The 19,315-nt window shown below is 43.0% G+C and overlaps 1 protein-coding gene across 4 annotated transcripts in view; it reads right to left on the bottom strand.

Annotated features, from left to right (window-relative positions):
- SV2B (synaptic vesicle glycoprotein 2B) overlaps positions 1 to 19,315 on the bottom strand; it is a 99,626-nt gene that overhangs the window by 28,620 nt on the left and 51,691 nt on the right. For all 4 annotated transcript variants that reach the window (XM_048868201.2, XM_048868202.2, XM_075133187.1 and 1 more), the window contains exons 2-3: positions 15,844 to 16,755; positions 534 to 714 (exon numbers count right to left, since the gene is read on the bottom strand). In XM_048868201.2, coding sequence (XP_048724158.1) covers positions 534 to 714; positions 15,844 to 16,384 — 722 coding nt within the window. In that variant the 5' untranslated portion in view covers positions 16,385 to 16,755. The remainder of the gene's footprint in view (positions 1 to 533; positions 715 to 15,843; positions 16,756 to 19,315) is intronic.

Genomic DNA, 19,315 nt, shown 5'->3' with positions numbered 1-19,315 from the left:
TGAAAGTTGTTACCAACTTAATGTTGTTTCATGCCTATGAAATGGGTAGAGATCTCAGTACAGTCCTAGTAGACAAGCGTCTACATTGCAGTCGACATCAATCAGCACCCATGTTCACAGTTTCAGCAGGAAGATTGAGATTTCAGTGACTGAGTTCTCTTAGGTCAACTTTGAGGTGTCTTATCCTGAAGTGGTGAACAGATGCTTCCTTTTATGCACCTGTTTTCTGGCTAAGACCTCAGAATATCTGACTGTCAATTTTCCAAGCATTAAATTGTTTTGTTTAAGGGAAAACAAACTATATAATCCCCCTTGTCTAGTGTCTTCTCCCTGCCTGGCTCTAAATCCTTCCAGGGAGATGTGAACATTTTATTTACAACACACGCATGCTGTGTAGAACCTCTCCAGTCAGTCCTTCCATTTCCTCAGCTGGCAATCCCAAATCATTGTGCAGTCTCGTCTAGCACAAAGGAAGGGTTCTCCTGTCTTAAACCTCAGCCTGGAGCGGGGAGACTAAAGAGAGTGTTACCCACCCGAAGCCAGAGATAAGGCGGCAGAAGAGGAAGAATCCATATCCCTGGACGAAGGAGGAGAGGAATGCAAAGGCAGCGTTGATTGCGAGTGATATGATGAGGCATTTCCTCCTTCCCAGTTTATCTGCCAGGCCACCCCAAATGACAGTTCCCACCATCATTCCCAGGTAGACTATGAGCCCTAGAGGAAAGAAAGACAGGGAGCTGAGTGACATCCTCTCCCATGTGCAGTACAGGGCAATTAGGTCAATATTTCACACATATCCAATGTTTGGAGCACTTCCTCCAACCAGCCACCAACCAAGGCCCTGTTAGCAAATATTGAAATACTTCACCAGCCTGAATGCCTGTCAGTGTCTGACACATTCACTTTCTACTTGACCGAAACAGCACCCTTTGCCAGATACCTGTCAAGCCAAAGTTGCTTCACCAGTGCTAGTGATGGACTCATACATCCTCATCTGAGCACCAGATTTCTGGGAGCTGTAAAGTCAATCAGCTTTCAGGTGGAGTACGCCCTCCGGTGACATCCAAAATGGTACCTCAGGCTCAGGCTACTTCAGAGGGAGTCAACTTATGTCGCTTTCCCAACCCTTGGACTTTCAAAGCCCCATGAGTCTGGAGGAACCTGCAGTCATATTTCTTTGGAAAGTTCCTGGCATATAGTGGGTGCTCTCAGGATACAAAATGTTCATTATGAAGAATAATATTTTACAAACAGAGTAGGCCCAGCTCTCAAACGTAAACCCCTCAGGCACCTGGCTGTTTATTATTTCCAGGATCCGCTCTCTAGGGAGTCCGTGTGGCTGAGTGGTCTGAGCATGAGGCTAGAGGCCAGGAATGCTTGAATTCTACTCCTGCTTCTGCCACCAATTCACCATGTGCCCTTGAGTTTGTTGCTCCCAGCCTCAGCGTGTCCATCTGTACAACAGTGATAATGATGCCGGCCTCCCAGGGACTCAGTATATTATTATTTTTCTCAGACCCTCCTCTGACTCAATTCAAGGTAACAACAAACACCCAATTCACTCAGCTTCAGGTGAGACCTCATTTCCGCCCCCTCAAAAAAGCCTCAGGAGCTGTCTCATTTGACCAGGCCCGCAGCCGTCTCTTCCCTAGCCCGTCCCAGGCACATCAGCCAGAGCCAGGCATAAGCAGATTAGTTAAAATGCACGTGTCCCTGCTGTGTGCCACTAGCTGCTCAGCGGGAGTCTGACATCTTACATCTACTAACTGGTGCTGAGGGAGCACAGGCAGGGGGGCCGTGTGGCGGTTGATGATAACTCAGGCAACCGGGAGAGGGCAGAGGGAGAGCTAAAGGAATGGGAATTTTCTTTGCAGGTTACATATTTCATCCGAGTGCCCCTTTAAGTGTATCACCTCCTTTCCTCTCTGTATTTCATAGAGACATAGACTTCTGAGACTAGAAGGGACAATTAGATCATTCAATCTCCAAACTGTTTATCTTCCTCTATTTAATTTTCTCCAAGGAGTGTGAGGCAGAAAACCCCGGGCCAAGTGAAGGGAGGTGAACTCACGCAACAGCCTCTCATCCTGCTGACAGATTGGTGATAGAAAACCCAACCAACCAACCAGGACTAAAATATCAGCCCCAAGACAGAGGATACGGATTGGACGCTGTTAATAACTCAGCAAGCAATGAGCATCCTCAAATCCAGCAGGTATTCTTTTTGGTTGCCAGAGCACTCTATGCACCTCTGGTGTGCTTTGATCAGCCACTGCAGTAACAGTCCCACCTGTAAAGCTTGGAATGGCCCTGATTTTGCAGTTTGCAGTCTCTCTATCTATAACATTGTCCAGATTACATCAGCCAGTAACATTTTTAAAACAGAAAAGGCAAACTAAGCTTACTTAATTGTGATGCAACACTACTATCACTAAGCAACTGGGGAAACAGCTAGAAGGAAACCCAGCCCAACCCATCTTGCACCAAGAGTGATGTGCAAACAGATTGGCACTGAGATGCTCATAAGATAAACATGTGGATGGTATCCCAGATGAAGCACCATGAGACAAGCCTCTTGATTCCCTGGGACCTCTGTAAGCTGGGACGCAAAGTCAGATGCCAAACTGGGCAATGGGCAAGCACCCACAACTCCTGCTGGAGACAAAGAGATGAATGTGCTCAGCACCTCCCAACAACCAGCCCGCTCCCATTTAGGTGTCCATATATGGTTCAGAGGGCTGATACTGTGAGATTCTGCTATTCTGGGATGTGTTAGGAGTGGCATGTGTAAGACAGGAGGTAACTGTCCCATGCTACTTAGCACTGGTGGGGCACCAGCTGGAGTACTGTGCCTAATTTTGAGCACCACACTTTAAGAAGGATGTCAACAAATTGGAGAGAGTCCAGAGGAGAGCAACAAAAAATGAGAAGATGTTTGGGAAACATGTGCTATGTTAGTCTAGAGAAGAGAAGGCTGAGGGGAGACATAATAGTCTGCAAATGTATAAAAGGTTCTCATAAAGAGGACAATGATCAATTGCTCTCCGTGTCCACCGAGGGTAGGATTAGAAGCAATCAGCTTTGTTTGCAGCAAGGGAGATTTAGGTTGGCTATTTGGAAAAAGTTTGTAACTGGAAAGATAGCTAAGCACTTGAACAGGTTACTAAGGGAGGCTGTGGAATCTCCATCATTGGAGGTTTTTAAGAACAGGCTCGACAAACACCTATCAGGGATGGTCTCGATCTACCTAATCCTGCCTCAGCGCAGGGGGCTGGATAGCATGACCTCTTGAGGTCCCTTCCAGCCCAGCATTTCTATGATTTACAGCCCTGTTTCTAGACCAAAGAGGTTCTGGTAAAAGTGTCCTTTCTTATGCCTAGCTAAAGAAAAATTCTGACCCTTTAGAGGTTCAGCCCTGTCCCTGAACCAAAGCCTGTCTTCACTGACAGTTACCGGTGCATCTCAGGAACTGTCCTATCATGTGTAAAACCTCCTGTCAAAAAAACTTGTCAGTGGGAGACCAGGGAACAATAATGAACATTCTTGCATAAATGACTTGACTTAAGCTGATGACTGCACTCACCATTCAACCATTCGGCAGCAGATTGATGGAGGGGAGCATCTGGCACCGTCAACTCCGATATTCTTCTGGATTGTAAATTAGCTTGATTTTTTTGGGGCACATGTTAATCATATCTTGGGAAAGTACATACTACTAAAACCACTGCCGTCCCCTAACTAGAGCTGCGGGATTAACTCAAAGTGAATTATTTAGTTTTCTTTCTCTGTTCACAGACTTTCCATGACCTAATCATAATTTCCTTTCATGTATTCATTGTATGGATTTGTTCAACATTTTTTTTCCAATTATTCTTTTTCATTCTGTGGCTGGATCACAAACAGATCTCTGAGCACATTTGCTATTTGATATTCAAAATTCCATCCAGGTTGATTGGTTAGACAAGTAATAGCATAAGTAGTTAACACATATTCTAACGGGACACTTCACTTTGACTGGTCCCTTAGAGTATGTGCTAACTACTTATGCTAAACTATCTGTTGGACCTTGTATGTAGCTGTGACATTCTTAGTACCTTTCCCAGACCCGAAGCAAAGCTCTGTGTAGCTCGAAAGCGGGTCTCTCTCACCAACAGAAGTTGGTCCAATAAGAGATATTGATATGACCTCACCTATCTTGGCTACAGATATACAGACAGCATGGCAGTCAGAAAAAGTGCACTCACATGGCATGGGAACTCAGGGCCTCTCTCTCCACAAACACGGGCCTCTGCCACATTCATTAAAATTAGAGATTTGGAAGACACCGTAGCAATACATACAATACCCAAAATCATAATGAAGGCGAATCTCCAGGGGCTGCCATGTGGATTAGGACTTTTACACTAGCCACTGGGAGACACTCTGATTCCACAAACTGGAGCAGCTCTGATTCCAGTTAGGAGAAGGAAGTGGCAACCCATCCCAGGCAGGTTGGCTGGTGTGTCACCGTCACCTGTCCTGCTGATAAGCCCAGCCAACAGAATAAGGGATGTTCGTGCAGCACCACTAAACCCACGTTCCTGCACCCAGATTAAAAATGAATGATCAGGCAGGGTTGATTGTCTTCGGCAGAGAAAATTCAGGTTGGCAGCTGTTCATCCAAAGCTTCTTAAAAACAACAAGAACAACAATGAATCTGCTCAGGAGGTGGTTGCTGCATTCTAACCTCCAGGACTCTTTTCTTTGGCCTGTGATCTATTATTATTATAACTGGATACCCCGACTGAGGGCGTGGGAGCCAGGTGCCCGGCCCTGGGGGGTATTTGTTTTCCAGCAGTGGCCGCCCAGCTCAGAGTGAATGAGCAACTGTTCCAATACTCTGGATACTTTATGGAAGTCCCATTGGTTATAAAATGTCTGACTCAGCCATTTGGACTGAAGCAAATGCTGCTTCCTCTCTTTCTGCAAAGAAGAGACCTGGTGGACTTCAGGGCTTTGTTAAAGGAGTGATAATATTGAGGCAGATCCACGGTTCTGCAAAAGCATCAGGACTCTAGTATCTTGCCCTGATGCACTCATTTCCTTATTTTATTTAACAAAGCGGCTTATCCTGTATTAGCCTGTGTGACGCAGAAGCAGATATTGCAGTGCTTTGTGCACCACAGCTGGTGACCACAGACACACTGCAGGTGCAAACTTGTCAGTCTGCAACAATGTCTGCCTGCGCTCTTTATTGGCACCCTTTGCTCCCCAAGGGCAGAACTGAGGCTCATCGCCCTAGTGCCTCAGGATGTCATCTAAGGGAGTAGAGAGGCTACTGTGCAGGCAAGGGTGGGGGAGACTTGTAGTCAGGCCTCCTTGTGCCAAATCCTGCTTTCCAAACTCCAGTGTACAGATGTCTATTTAGGCAACAGCAGTTGCTCCGACCCAGCTGAAGGTACTCAGCTCCAGGAAGGGGAGAAGGGCAGACATCTGTTCACATGTGTATCTTTGCTTGGTTTGGGGCTGAAGCAGGATTTGGCCAATAGTGTTATTTCTCATCAATGATGGGATTTGAATTGATTGCACTGCTGGTGTCAGGGAGACAGCTGATGCAGAGAGTGTAGTGCTCTGAGTTTAAAGTCACTGCATACTGGCAGCTTTATGGGTGTGGGGGTGGGTGTGTGCGTGTGTGTCAAAGGGGCAACAACTGCACAGGAAGAAGCAGTCCAAGAAAGACCCTGGAGCTGCTATTGTAGATGAAGAACAGTTCAGATTGTGAGCTCAGGAACCCAAGCTAAAGGTGGGCCTCAAGATTATTTCTCTGTGATACAGCATTTGTTAAGATGAGTTCTATGTAAGATGCATTAAAGCTATTGATTAGTGTTGCGAAACATAACTCAGTGGAAATGGCTTCTATTTAGTTTCAGACATTTTTTTATTGAGTCTTGTAAAGCAGTAGCAATGGGCAAGCCAGCCCCTAAAACCTTCAAACAACCAAGATCTGCAGCCATCATTTCAGTGGCTATCAGAGGCGAACCACTTCACTGGTTTCTGAGGCACTGGTGATCAGTTACAGTAGAACCCACTCCACAGCTGAAATGAAATCAAGGGAATGATTTATTATGATGGACAGTTGGGGGGGGGAGGTCCTTTTGTGAAGACTACACATCCCAGCCAACAACATAAAACCTTCATTTGGGCAGCTGTACTAAAACACTCCACGGGTAAGTGCCAGAACAAGTAAAGGAAAGAAAATTTACAAACAGCAATTTTCCTGGATGGACATCCTACAACAATGAATGATATTCATCATTTACTATTCTTTTCCAAAATGTGCTCCATGTTTTTCTTCTGGGGGCGTTGTGCAGGAGGCCAGTTACAGAAAGGGTACATGATTTGGATGAGGATATGGAAAGAAGATCACCTGTTTTGTAAAAGACACAAAACGGAAGGAAAAGCAAGTCAGGATCAGAGCAGACAGAATCGAAAGGAATCACAGCTACTTAGGTGACTGAGCAAATGAGGATCAGCTCAACAAAGGTACAGTCATTAATTAGTCTGTGCAGAGGAAACCAACTTGCAGAATAATAGCCTAGTGGGACTGTCATCCAGAGTACTGTGCACAAAAGGGATCTGGGGATTACTGATCATTGAAATCATGAACCCAGTGCATATACCACTGCAGCCAAAAAGGCAAATTAGATACTGATACAAGGGATACGAAAGAGGTAATATGGTTACTTTCTAAGACCATTGTGTGTTAAATCCTTTCTGGAATATTGTGAACACGGTCCCGCAGCAACAATTCTATAATCTCCAAAAGGAAACAAACGTGATATTAGGTCTTGGAAATATAAATTATAAGCAGAACTGGACAAAATAGTTTGATCAGATTTTGAAACTAAGTTCCTCCTGCTGTGTTCTTCCTGCTTTTTGTCTTCATAGAATATTCTAGGGAACAAATTTACTGTCAGGAATGTCCAATGAAATAGCAAATGTTATGAAAATATTAAAGGATATTCATTGGAAACAAATTTTGAATTTGGAAACATGAGAGTCCACACCAGAAACCTCATTCCAAAAGTTATAGTCATCCAGCCAGGGATAGAAGTATACTGTGTGACCTAAGAAAACTAACCAAAGAAGCACAGATGTTGGGTATTAAATGTAACAGCTGTCAAGCAATTTAGAGAACAATCATTATTTGCAGCCATTATTCTGTGACTAATATAAAATAATGAATACATGTGAGAAAAATGCAATCTGCTCAGAAAATATTTGTCAAAAGAAAAAGGTGAAATTCAAAGAATAAACTCTTGGTTATGAATAATTCAACCAGCTGTAGCTATGCAGAAAATGTAAAGGCATTGGGCTTGTTCCCATTGAAAAAGAGGAAAACTTTGAGGTGCCATCATCAAAGTTTCCAAATTAAGAAATTATTTTGACCTCTGTTGAAATTCCGTCACCTGTATTATGCAGGAGGTCAGACTAGATGACCACAATGGTCCCTTCTGGCCTTAAACTCTATGAATCTATGAATAAGAAAGGCTGGATATAATACTATACTATGCTACGTGCTTATTAATTTATTATTATTACTATTATTATAATATTTCAGCAAAGTTGTTAGAGACAAACTGTCCTAGTTTCAGAAACCAAAAGACATAAGGTAAAATTTTCAAAATTGCCAAAGTGACTTAGGTTCATAAGTGCCAAAATTACTTTTGAAAATGGGACTTTAGCTTCTAAGTCTCGTTGAAAGTCAATGGGATATAAGCTCTACACTCAATTAGAGGCTTTTGAAAATTTTACCTATGGTCCTAAGGTCCTGGGAATAAATGGGAAACTCAGGAAGAATTGAGTAGATTTGGTCTTGCAGAAGATTGTGGGTGGGGGGTTGAAGGGAGCAGGGTACATTGAACATCTGGACGATGTGAATAAAATAGCCAAACAAAAGGCATGTATGTTGGTTCAGGTGGCCTTTTTGGTTCCTGATATTTCCTATGTGCTTTTACTTGTAGGACAGTTGCTGCTGTATCTATAGATCTCATTGCCCTGGCAAATGGCAATCAAATGATACAGAAAGAAAATTCCCATTGGTTCATATAGCATTTGCTTTGTTGAATAAACAGAAGCGGAGATAGCTCACCTACCGTTTAAAATGACTTACCCTACCAGTTAAAAAATGAGTCACCACACCTAAAATAATAACAGTGGGATTTTCCTGTTCAAAGGGAGAAGGGGGAACATTATAAACTAGCTGTGAGTGATCTCTGGCTGCTGGGAATTCTGAAGGAATTCTGCAAAGTCAAAGCAAAGGTGGATTTAGGAACCCACAGAATCTTCCAGCATGGCATTGAAAATGCGTGCTGAATATTTCACCGGGTGCCACCAGCACAGAAAGTGAGTGGGTGTTTGCACTCCGTGTCTTTCAAAGTACCCCCACGGGTCTTGTCCATCAATTTAAAATTCATAGCACCATCTGGTTCCCCCCCCCCTTTCTCCCTCACACCTAGTCACTCTGCTAAACTGAAGTCTTCAGTAGAGGAAGCCAAATTAATCCTTTGCCATTAACTGAAAAGCTGTTCGTTTTGGCTCACGTCAGATAAAATTACTGCTGTGTTTACAAATGAGGAGACAATCATCACACTGCACAAAGCTGCACCAAGCTCTACCTTCACGGCTCGATAGAGCACCAGAGGTGCAAATATTGCAAAGAAGATATTGGCCAACGCTGACTGGAATATCGGCTGTGTTTGTGCCTCTTTCATGCCCGCTGATTCTAGTGAACTTGCAGGCAAAAGTGTTGCAGCAAATCTTAAGATCTTAAGCAAATCTTACAGAATATTCATAAGCAGCAGATTTGGGTCAAAATCATGAACAGCAGCACTAAAAAACTGATTCTAAGTGTCCAGCCACACAACAAGCTTAACCACAACAGTACGGAGTTTTCTGGCTTGGTTAAGAGCATCTGTGATCTAACATGGTTGTTTGCAGCACTGTGAAATTTCAGATTTAAATCGCTGAAATCATGAAATTTACCATTTTTAAAATCCTATGACTGTGAAATTGGCCAAAACGGACTTCGAATTTGGTAGGGCCCCAGCCATCAGGGAGCCATTCCTGGGTTTACATATGTTTATCCAGAAAAAATGTAAGTGGTAAGAAGATACTGAAGTTTCTCGTGATGTTAATTAGGATTCATTGAAACAAGAAGTAAATAATGACAGAGACAAAGCTGCTGGGCTAGTATGTGTTTCAAAGGGATAATAAACCCTGATAAAGCCAGTGTACTGTTACATAATCCATTTTAAACCAACTCACACAGCTAGGCTTGACTTCCTATCTACCTGCATTAACTACCAGCAGAATTTTTAAGTGTGGCTCCAACATTCTAAACAGGAGATTAGAGTAAAAATCCAGAAGATAGTATTATATTTAAATTATTACTATGAAATTATTACAGGTTTCAGAGTAGCAGCCATGTTAGTCTGTATTCACAAAAAGAAAAGGAGTACTTTTGGCACCTTAGAGACTAACCAATTTATTTGAGCATAAGCTTTCGTGAGCTACAGCTCACTTCATCGGATGCAATGAAGTGAGCTGTAGCTCACAAAAGCTTATGCTCAAATAAATTGGTTAGTCTCTAAGGTGCCACAAGTCCTCCTTTTCTTTTTATGAAATTATTATTAATTTGTAGAAAGAAAGGGCAGCTTTGTACCTAAAAGATCTGAAGTCTATTCTCAGCACTGATGTGGACTCTTTTGCAGCCTTGTACAAATCACTCAATTTCTCCTTGTCTCAGTTTCCTCTTCTGTAAAGTGATGGCAATCAGCCTACTTCACTGGGGATTTGCAAAGCTTAAACTATTTGAGCTCCTCATAGGAAAGGTGCTAACTATGGAAGTGAAAGATACTATTATGCATCTTTTATAGTATTTATACACTTACTGCCCTGTGTAAATAACTGATAATATTAACTCCCTGAGATGCTAGTAATAGCAATAATGAATGCACATTGTACCGCCAATCAATATGCATGCATTGAAGGTATAATCTGATTGATTGATATTCCTCCAGATGCCAGTATTCTCAAAATGAATAGAAACTTCTCAAGTAGGGTGACTTCTCAAGTCACTCCTCATGTCGGGGGACTTCTCAGGCAAGTGTGAAAAATCGGGACGGGGTGGAGGGTAATAGGCCCCTATATAAGCAAATGACTGTCCCTATAAAATTGGGACATCCAGTCACCCTATTCTCAAGTGAATAGAAACTTACTGACTCACCACAGAACTGTTTTCAGCCGGTCACAAGGCAGGAATTTTCTCGTCTGTTGCAGTGGATTTAATACATTTATTTATTTATGTATTTATTAATTATTATTATTATTATTTTATTTATTACAGCATCAGACTCAGCTAAAGCAGAAATGTCTGATGAATAAGTGGAAATAACCTGGTGAGAAATTAGCAAACTTCTCAGCCCACAAAATTTTAAAAATAAGTGCCATCAGTATGCTAAAATATTCACTGCAGTAGGTGTGGGTTTTTAATTTCCCCAGCACTCATCTTTGAAATAACATTTCACATCAAGGGAAAACCCAAATACTTGTTCTTTACCATGAGGAATAACTGGGGTTAAAACAGCTGTTAATTTGCATCTGAAGTAGAACTGTTTATTTTCAGCACAAAATTGAAATGTTTTATGAAATTTCAGAGGTGTCACATGGATTTCTCACATTTCAAGAAACTCTATGGGCATTTGTTTGTTTGCAGTTTTTACTCAAGCTGACTGTAATTTTGGTAAATTTTCCACTTTTTCTGATGGGAGAAATATGAAAAACACCAGGGGTCCTGGAACAATTTTTATAGTGCGGGTGCTGACAGCCATTGAACCAAACTGTAAACTCTGTATATAACAAAAACCACTTCAAGCCAGGGGGTGCAGCACCCCCAGCACCTCCAGGTCCAGAACCTATGCAAAACACTGGGCAAAACATCCTTTTGGCAAAAGCCAAAGTTCACCAATTTGGCCTTTAGGCAGTTCCACTTTTAGCTCTTGCAATTTGTCTTTCTTCTTTTCTTAAATAGTTTGATTATTTCTCCCATTAATTTTCAATTTGCCCACTCTCCTCCACCCATGACCAAGAGAACAAGAGTCACTTTCATATGTGCAAACATTAGCAGCTTCCTGGAAGCAAACTTAGCTCTGTCTTGAATGACCTGATCTTGTTTCCTTATCAAAAAATATGACAAGAACAGTCACCAAAGAATAAATATGAACCCTTGTGCTGATTCTATTGGTATGTAAAAAAGGTAAGGGATAGTAATTCATGCGTATAATGACCCAGGGGCCATGGTAATTTGAGTGAAAGCCATGCCCACTGTAATAAAACCTCTGCTCATTTCACACAGACACACTCTTGCAGATTATCATTGCACATTAGGCACAGATTGAGCCAAAAGAGCTCTTTGATTGCTACCATTATTCTGACAAGTCAGTCTGTAAGTATCATTGAACCCTGAGTGTTAACAAGACTAATTTGCCAGAGTACAACCCCTAGAACATCAAAGAATTGGAATACTCAGAAGGAAATGAGCATGTGTCAGAAGCTCTGGGCTTCCTGAATAGGTTTGACTTCTGTCTCCTTTTTTGAGTAGTTGGTGTGTGGCCAGCGAAGTTGAGCCAAGAAAGGTTCTGAGGAAGCTTGTTTTTTTGTATCCATCATTAGCACCTTTATAGTTCTCCTCTTCAGGTGCTAAGCTCCAGCCCTGCCTGCTCTAACATGCCATGCCCTCCTGGGTGCTCAGAAGAGGAGAAATCCTACACCAAGGGCACAGAACCCTCCTGAGCCAGAGGGTATTTGTGTCATTGAGTATTCATTATTCATACTCCTGCACATCTCTGCAGGCTAAGTGTTTGCTAAGCCATTCTTAGCACAATCTCTTTTCATGTCGATTTATCTCAGAGCCCTAGAATCCAAGCCGACTCCCCCTACATCCATTAAGCCCGCTGCAGGAGGGAAACCACCGACAGTTGAGACTATATTAGCCAAACCTTTTTTATTTAAAAAAAAATGTACTGAATTTGAGAACCTCTTCCTATCCCACATCAACCAGTGGCAGTAGGGAAATACCCCATTGGTGTCGTCCACTTTCCTCTGCACCTCCCCTATCTGGCTCTTCAAAGTTCTGAATACAAGCTCCAGAATCTGACTCCCAAAACAACTAGGAAAGGGGTGTGGAAAAACTGCAAAACCAAGTTCTAAAAAGGCCCCTTTTAACCTTAAGGAGAACTCCCAGTGAGAAGGAACTAGGAGGAAAATGCCATCCCCCTTCATTAAAAATTGCAGACAGATGAACCTGACCTGGTCTATAAGCTATAATTGGATAAACATGCAAAAAGTTTGCTTGCTTACCCAAAGCTCCTCTGCACTCTGTGAACGTTGAGTAAGGTAAGTATTGGGTTGGGAAAAACGGAAGAACAAGCTTCCTCGTGAGACTTCTGGTACTCTCTACCTCTGGTTGGGCCAGAAACACTTCAAAGATATTTTGGGAGAGATTTATTGGTCCTTCTGACTCTGGTGCATGTTAAACTGAGCTCCACCAAGATAGAAATTTCGAGGGTCAGATTTTTAAAAGATCTCAGCTCCAATCTAGACAACAAAATAAATGGCCAGTTGTTCAAAGGTTCTCACCACACAACATGCTGGAAAGCTGGTCAGAAGCATCCCAATGGGAGCTGCTGAATCCTGATCTCCTTTGAAAATCTGACCTTATCTCTTTTGACATTTTGGCCCTAGAAAATTGAAAAAGCTTTCAGAGGGTGGGGGGAGATTAACCAGTGAAATAAATAAATAAATGCCCAGCCCCCAAGTCCAGCTGATGCACAATTAGTGCAGGACTTGGGGGTTGGATAGGAGAGAGAAAAGTGGCTCTGAGCTAAGTTACACCAGCTAGAGAGGTCCTTATAAGGGCAGCTGTCTGTTCCCTTTGTACTGCTAAAGTGGCAAATGGGGGATGGATCTGGCTCAAGCTTTGAAGTTAATTTCAGTTGGGGTAAACTGGCTGGGATCACAGGCCAGGATATAAGCTACAAACCTGGGAGATTTGTCCACCACCACTATGGATGCACACACTACCCAACCATCCCAGTTCAGATACTCCAATGGTTGCTTCATTTCTCTTTTAAGCCTCCTTTATTGTTGCCTGACTGGGTATCATTATCAGACAAGCCTGGACTCCTAGGGGCCTGGGGAAGTCTATACCTTATTTGGGTTAAGGTTTTCAGGAAAAAATTATTTTATTCAAACTGTTCCACTCAACTTCAACCTCAGTTAAAATAAATAAACCTTTGTTTAATGCCTAAGGGGACAGGACAGGAGTGAAACCAATTGGTTGTTGTTACAGGCCGACTCTTTAATCTCATGTGGGACATTAAATTCATTCCCCAGATTTAGGAGGAATCCTCCATAGGCTACTTTTGACCCGGTACACATTAGCAAACAGCTTCAGCTGAGAATCCGGTGTCCAAAGGGAAATGACTACACAGCTACTCTGCTAATTTGGACTTTGGGCAAAGAGACATGGAGTCTGGGCAAAGAGAAGAACATTAGTGAGAAAGGCAGCATCAGGGGAGACAATGTGACAGCTTGCAAATTGATGTGGAGGCCTAAGTTCAGCAGCTGGGGAACACTGAGCCATGGGGGAAGGTACATGATAAGAAAATGAGACCTACACATGCACCAGGAATAGAACTGAGCTGCAGCCACCTCTGCCTCTGGATGGAGAAAATGAAAAGCGAGTTGATGCATAAAGTTTCCTGGTTCTGTGAGTGTTAAACCAGATAGAGCTCTATCCTGTACTTCGTACGCAGATGAAATTCCCATTGATTTTGGTGGGCATTTTACCTGAGTAAGGAGTGCAGAACCCAGCCCTTATAGATCAGCATGTTGTTATTTCAGATAGGCCTCTCAGTCCACTCGCACCATACCAACCACAGAGGATGCAGAATCCTATCAGTCAAGTAGATTTCAGTTCAAAGAGACACACAATACAATGCAGGTTCATACTGAGCCGACTGGACAGACGTTGGACTTACTACCAAACCATGCAGTTTGAGGGTTGATTAATGTTGACTAGACTTCATGGGGAAAGGAGGTTTTCAGGAGAGATTTTAAAAAGGAGAATGTGATAGGGATGGAGTTGCAGGCATAAGGGGTAGCACAGAGGAAGGGATACCTGTGAAAACCTGAAGCTGTATCACCAGATGGAAAGGATATGCACCAACTAGATGCTCCATTGTTCAATAGCACCATGGTGACAGAGAGAGAGACACAGCTCAAAACTGTTACAAATGCCGCCAATTTAGACAAATGCTGACTTCAGACTCCAGCTGGTAACTCTCTAAAGCTCACTGAGACTTTGCAGAATTTCTGCTATCATCACACTGGGAAAGTATTCGCAGTGGAGAGGAAAGAAAGATGCAAAGAATCAGAGCCATTCAGTTGTGATTAGACTGTCCTTTAGGGGTTTTAAATGAAACTCTTTCTGTTTCCCTACCCTAATCTAGCACTGGCCTCCTCATCACCCTTCGGAACGCTCTGCCACTGTCAGCGTGAGAGACGTCTTCTCTGCAGACCTGCAATCTGAAGGAACCTTTCTGTGTCTCTCTGCACAACTTCCTGCTAGCCTAGCTGCAGCTTCCTTTCTGATGCACCCCTCAGTCTCCTCAATCTTGGCCCAAAAGTTGAGCTGATCAGAAAATGGGGGAGAATTCTGTAGAAAAACCTGACTGTTCATCAAAAAACCCAAACCCGGACAACTGAAAAAATTCAGACTCACAAATAACAATCATTATTATGAATAAAAACAGCTGAAAGCTGCTAATGCCAAAACCCCAACACTCTTTTGGTTTTTGGTTTCCAGGTGCTCAAGGAAAGGAGACAATTCCACAAAAAATAACATTTAGTCAAAAACTGAATTTTCCAGTCAAAAAATGTTGCGGCAAGCCCCAGCCAATAGTGCTCTTCTCTGCAGAGAAGCCCCGTGTCCCTTTTCTGCCTTCCTATGTCTCTTCTCATTCTCATCTATCCATTCCTCTTCAAGCCTGATCAGAAAGTTTCTCTTTCCCCCTCATTTATACACCACTCAGATAGCACAGTGAAGGGCATTAGATTAGATTTGATTAGATAGGAGAGTCCCATACATAAACAAATATGTCTAAGGGAAGCTCATCCTCCTGGGGATGGAAATGAAGTGGAAGGGAGGCAGATTCACAGAAACAATCCTCTGGGACATCGGTTCTGCTCACCTACTTAACACAGTTTAATATATAGGTGAACTGACTCACCTACATTAGGCTCCATCAGACCTGGATGACACTGTTTTGTGAGCTTCTCGTTTAAGTTGAGCTACTAAAAGGGTTGAAATCTGGTTCCCTGGGTGCTCGGATTGGGAATGTCTCCATGCATGTTTGTCCTTTACATAAGCCTAATATTTTTCTACAAATAAACTTGCTCTCTGGAAACTGCAGACTAGGCTGCCTGGCAGGGGCGGGAATTCAAGTTCAGGTGCCCGGTTTGTCCTGGGTTGTGAGTACAAGAGCTGTGAGCACATTCAGTGTCTGGGGATGGGCGTGATTCTGTTATGTTGCTCTTGAGCAGCCCTGCTCCCAACAGCAAATGGAAGGGCAGGGACAGGGTCTGGAATCAGCTCCATCTAGCCATCCTCAGCCCCGTGAGAGTGAGTCAGGATGGGGAAAAGGGGGAGGGTCCTGAATGAACCTGCCCTATGGAATAAGCTATGCTTGGATCCATCCCGGCTGCATAACGTCTGAAGGAAGGCTGTTCAGTGGCACTTACCTAGCATCCCTTTGTTTGAGCTGGACAAGCACATATCCTTCTCAGCACTGGGCAGAACAAAGCCAACCACAAACACCTCCACCCCATCTGCCATTAGTGCCAAGCCTAAAACAAAGAAGAGTGTCCACTGGAAGCGTCCGTGGCCACACTCCTCGATGATGTTCTCATACTGGTGGGCAAGCTGCTCCTCATCCTCCATCCGCTCGGCTATGAGTTCAGCCTTGTCTCTAAACTCATCGGCCATGGCAGGGGCTTTCTTCTTCTGTTTGCCCTTAATGTCATCTGGGTGAGGGATGCCCTGGTACTCTCCTTCATAGACCTCATCATCCTCATCATGGCCTTCCGTGGCATCGCTCTGGGCATCCTCTTCTTGGGTTGGCTCATTCCCATCATGGTGATAGCCATCCGAAGGTGCATACCTTTCATAGTTGCCATCCTGATACCGGTAGTCATCTGACACCTGGTTCACCTCTCTAGCGATGTCCTTAGCCCCTTGATACAGATTTGCGTTGTTTCTATACCGATCATCCATTCTGAGCATATACTTCTATACACAGTATAGTGCGGTGTGTATAATCTCGAATATATACGTGTGTTTATTTATTTGTGCAATCTTTGCTACTAGCTACACAAACATAACTTCCCTCTGATCTGGAATCTGATGCACAGTGCACTGAGCTCACAAAGAGAATGACTGTAAACTTTCAGGGGAGAGTTTTTTACAGGGCTTTTGGTAACGTTTCAAGTTTGACCTAGACTTTGTTGACTTGCTTCTTTCAGTAGGAAGGAAGGTGTAGTTGGGACTATTGACTGGAGATATGTAAGGGATCAGCAACTTTGTACAACCAGGAGCTAGGAAGACTTGGTAGGTTGTTCTTTTTTCTGATCCATTGTGCTGATGAAGGCCATGCCCTGAGAAAGAAAGAGAAACAGTGATGAGACAATATTGAATTGAGAGGAGAAAGGCAGTGAGTGAAATAGACAACATTCCTAACTCATTCTTTTCTATCTGAGGGTGCAAAAAGGAGATGGAACATTCAGAGACTGTTATTGGAGGCATATAAAGGCTATCAAATGGTTGGAGACCATGATTACCCTACTGATGTCCCAACTTGTGGCTGACACTGTCTTGAATCATAGTATGTCATTCCTAGAAAGCTACAGCACTGGTTTCCATAGAGGACATCATGGTGTTGAGTGGTGCTGATTGATCAGTTCCCTTGCCTTTAAGTCACTAGAGGACTCCAACGAGATACTGCTGAATCGGAATTAATTTGCAAACTGGATACAATTAATTTAGGCTTGAATAGAGACTGGGAGTGGATGGGTCATTACACAAAGTAAAACTATTTCCCCTTGTTTATTCCCCCACCCCACCCCCACTGTTCTTCAGACATTCTTGTCAACTGCTGGAAATGGCCCACCTTGATTATCACTACAAAAAGTCGTGTGTCCCCCTCTACCCCCCTGCTCTCCTGCTGGTAATAGCTCACCTTAAGTGATCACTCTCATTACAGTGTGTATGGTAACACCCATTGTTTCATGTTTTCTATGTATATAAATCTCCCCACTGTATTTTCCACTGAATGCATCCGATGAAGTGAGCTGTAGCTCATGAAAGCTTATGCTCAAATAAATTTGTTAGTCTCTAAGGTGCCACAAATACTCCTTTTCTTTTTCAGAGGAATATCTGTCTGCCAACTTGGAGCCCAGCTTTCATGATATTTAGGCACTCATCATCATCTTAATGAAAGAAAAAGGGAGCTACACTTTTTCTTTTTAAGCCAGATCGCAGATGTCATTTTATTATATGGATTTTTTTTAAATGTATCCCCATCTGGACAAAAAGACCTGACAGATGCAGTGCATGCAGAGAGAAATTCTTCTCCCACCCACCCATGCCCCACTTATTCCATTTCGAGCAGCCACTGGAGGAAAAGTTTTCTCAGTCAGCAACAAATGAAGTTAATATGGAATCATGACCCTCTTTGGAGAAAATGGAGTGAAGCCAAATCTTTTAAAAACAACCTCAGATTTTGGACACCTGTAGTCAATTATTTTTCAAGTGGATTTCAGCCAGTTGGCTCTCTTGTGCCTTTTCCCATTCTTACAAAGAGCTGAAAACAAGGTTTTTGAAAGAAGGCGTCAGTTAGTAAATAAATATACAGTATAATCATGCTATAAGAGCTACTATAGGTCAGATGTGGTATAAGATTGGTTTTCATTTTAAGCTTTCAGGTACAAACCTAAATATATAAAATATAAACAAACCATCAACTGACGTATCTATATAATCTGTAACCTGTGAGCACTATTATTTTGTGTGTGTATATGTATATATACACTTATGCACACTTTGTATTTGTGTGTGTGTGTGTATACACATGCACACACATACATTTGTATGGCATGCAAAGGTGATATTCAACATAACAATGCAAACTCTGCACTTCAGAATATTACTCTCATCATGTGGGCTCTGTGCAAATGCCATAAAGCTGAAATTATGTACACACAATTCTGATAGGAAATGCAGTAAAGCCAACATTGTCAAATGCTCTGAAGGGGGCCACTCACGTCATGCTAGGAAAAGGCATTACGGTCAAAGTAGCGTCGAAAATATCATTTGGATTAAAACAGAGTCTGCATGTAGAGCAAAGTCTTTCTATACTACATTGAAAAGAGTTCCCTTGAGCACAAATGGGGATCCTCCAAGCATTTCCATGTGTTTATGCAAAGCCCTGTGATTCCTGCTGTGTTATGTTTACACCCAAATCAGGAGTTTCATGCAGAGTAAAACAGCTTTTGCTCCTGTTGCTCTGGTGTCCTGTAACAGATCTGCTTTCTAGCTCATCTAGGGCCCCACTCTTCAAATCTGCTTATGGAGCCTACTAACTGTGGGAGGCACCAGCTTGCTGGTCATGGGCACACAATCGGAAAGAGACAGGTCCCAATATAGACAGTTACTACTGTTTCTACTGCCATATTTGTGGTATGCCAATCAAGATCTCCCTTCAAATCTACATTAACTTTGATCTATGATTTCCCTATAAGTGGCATCACTAGCCTTCCCAGCAGCAGGTAATAACCTTGTGGCATGGTAGGTGTGCCAATAAGGCCCCTGTAACTGAGTCTCCACCAGTGCACAGGTACGGTTATACCCACTGGTCCCTGCCGACACAAGAATCATCTCACTTCAGCCAGTCACTGATGAACAAGTGGTTTGACTCTTGTGTCTTGCAACAAACCAGCTGCTCTGTATTAAGTGCTGATAAAAGCTTGTCCCCACGTTTAGTGCTGGACAGTACGCCACGGTGGATCATCCAGCAGGGTTATATACTACATGACCTTCTAGTTTGCAAGCATCCTTCATTTCTAGAATTCAGTGCTGTTTAGGGGATTGCGTTAGCATGGGGGTAGAAGGGAAGGAGGCAGGGATGGGGAGCTGCCTACCCCATCCACCCCGGGGGGA

Source organism: Caretta caretta, chromosome 10 (genome assembly GCF_965140235.1).
Source record: "Caretta caretta isolate rCarCar2 chromosome 10, rCarCar1.hap1, whole genome shotgun sequence".
NCBI lineage: Eukaryota > Metazoa > Chordata > Testudines > Cheloniidae > Caretta > Caretta caretta.
This window is presented reverse-complemented; position numbering and strand designations above follow the sequence as displayed.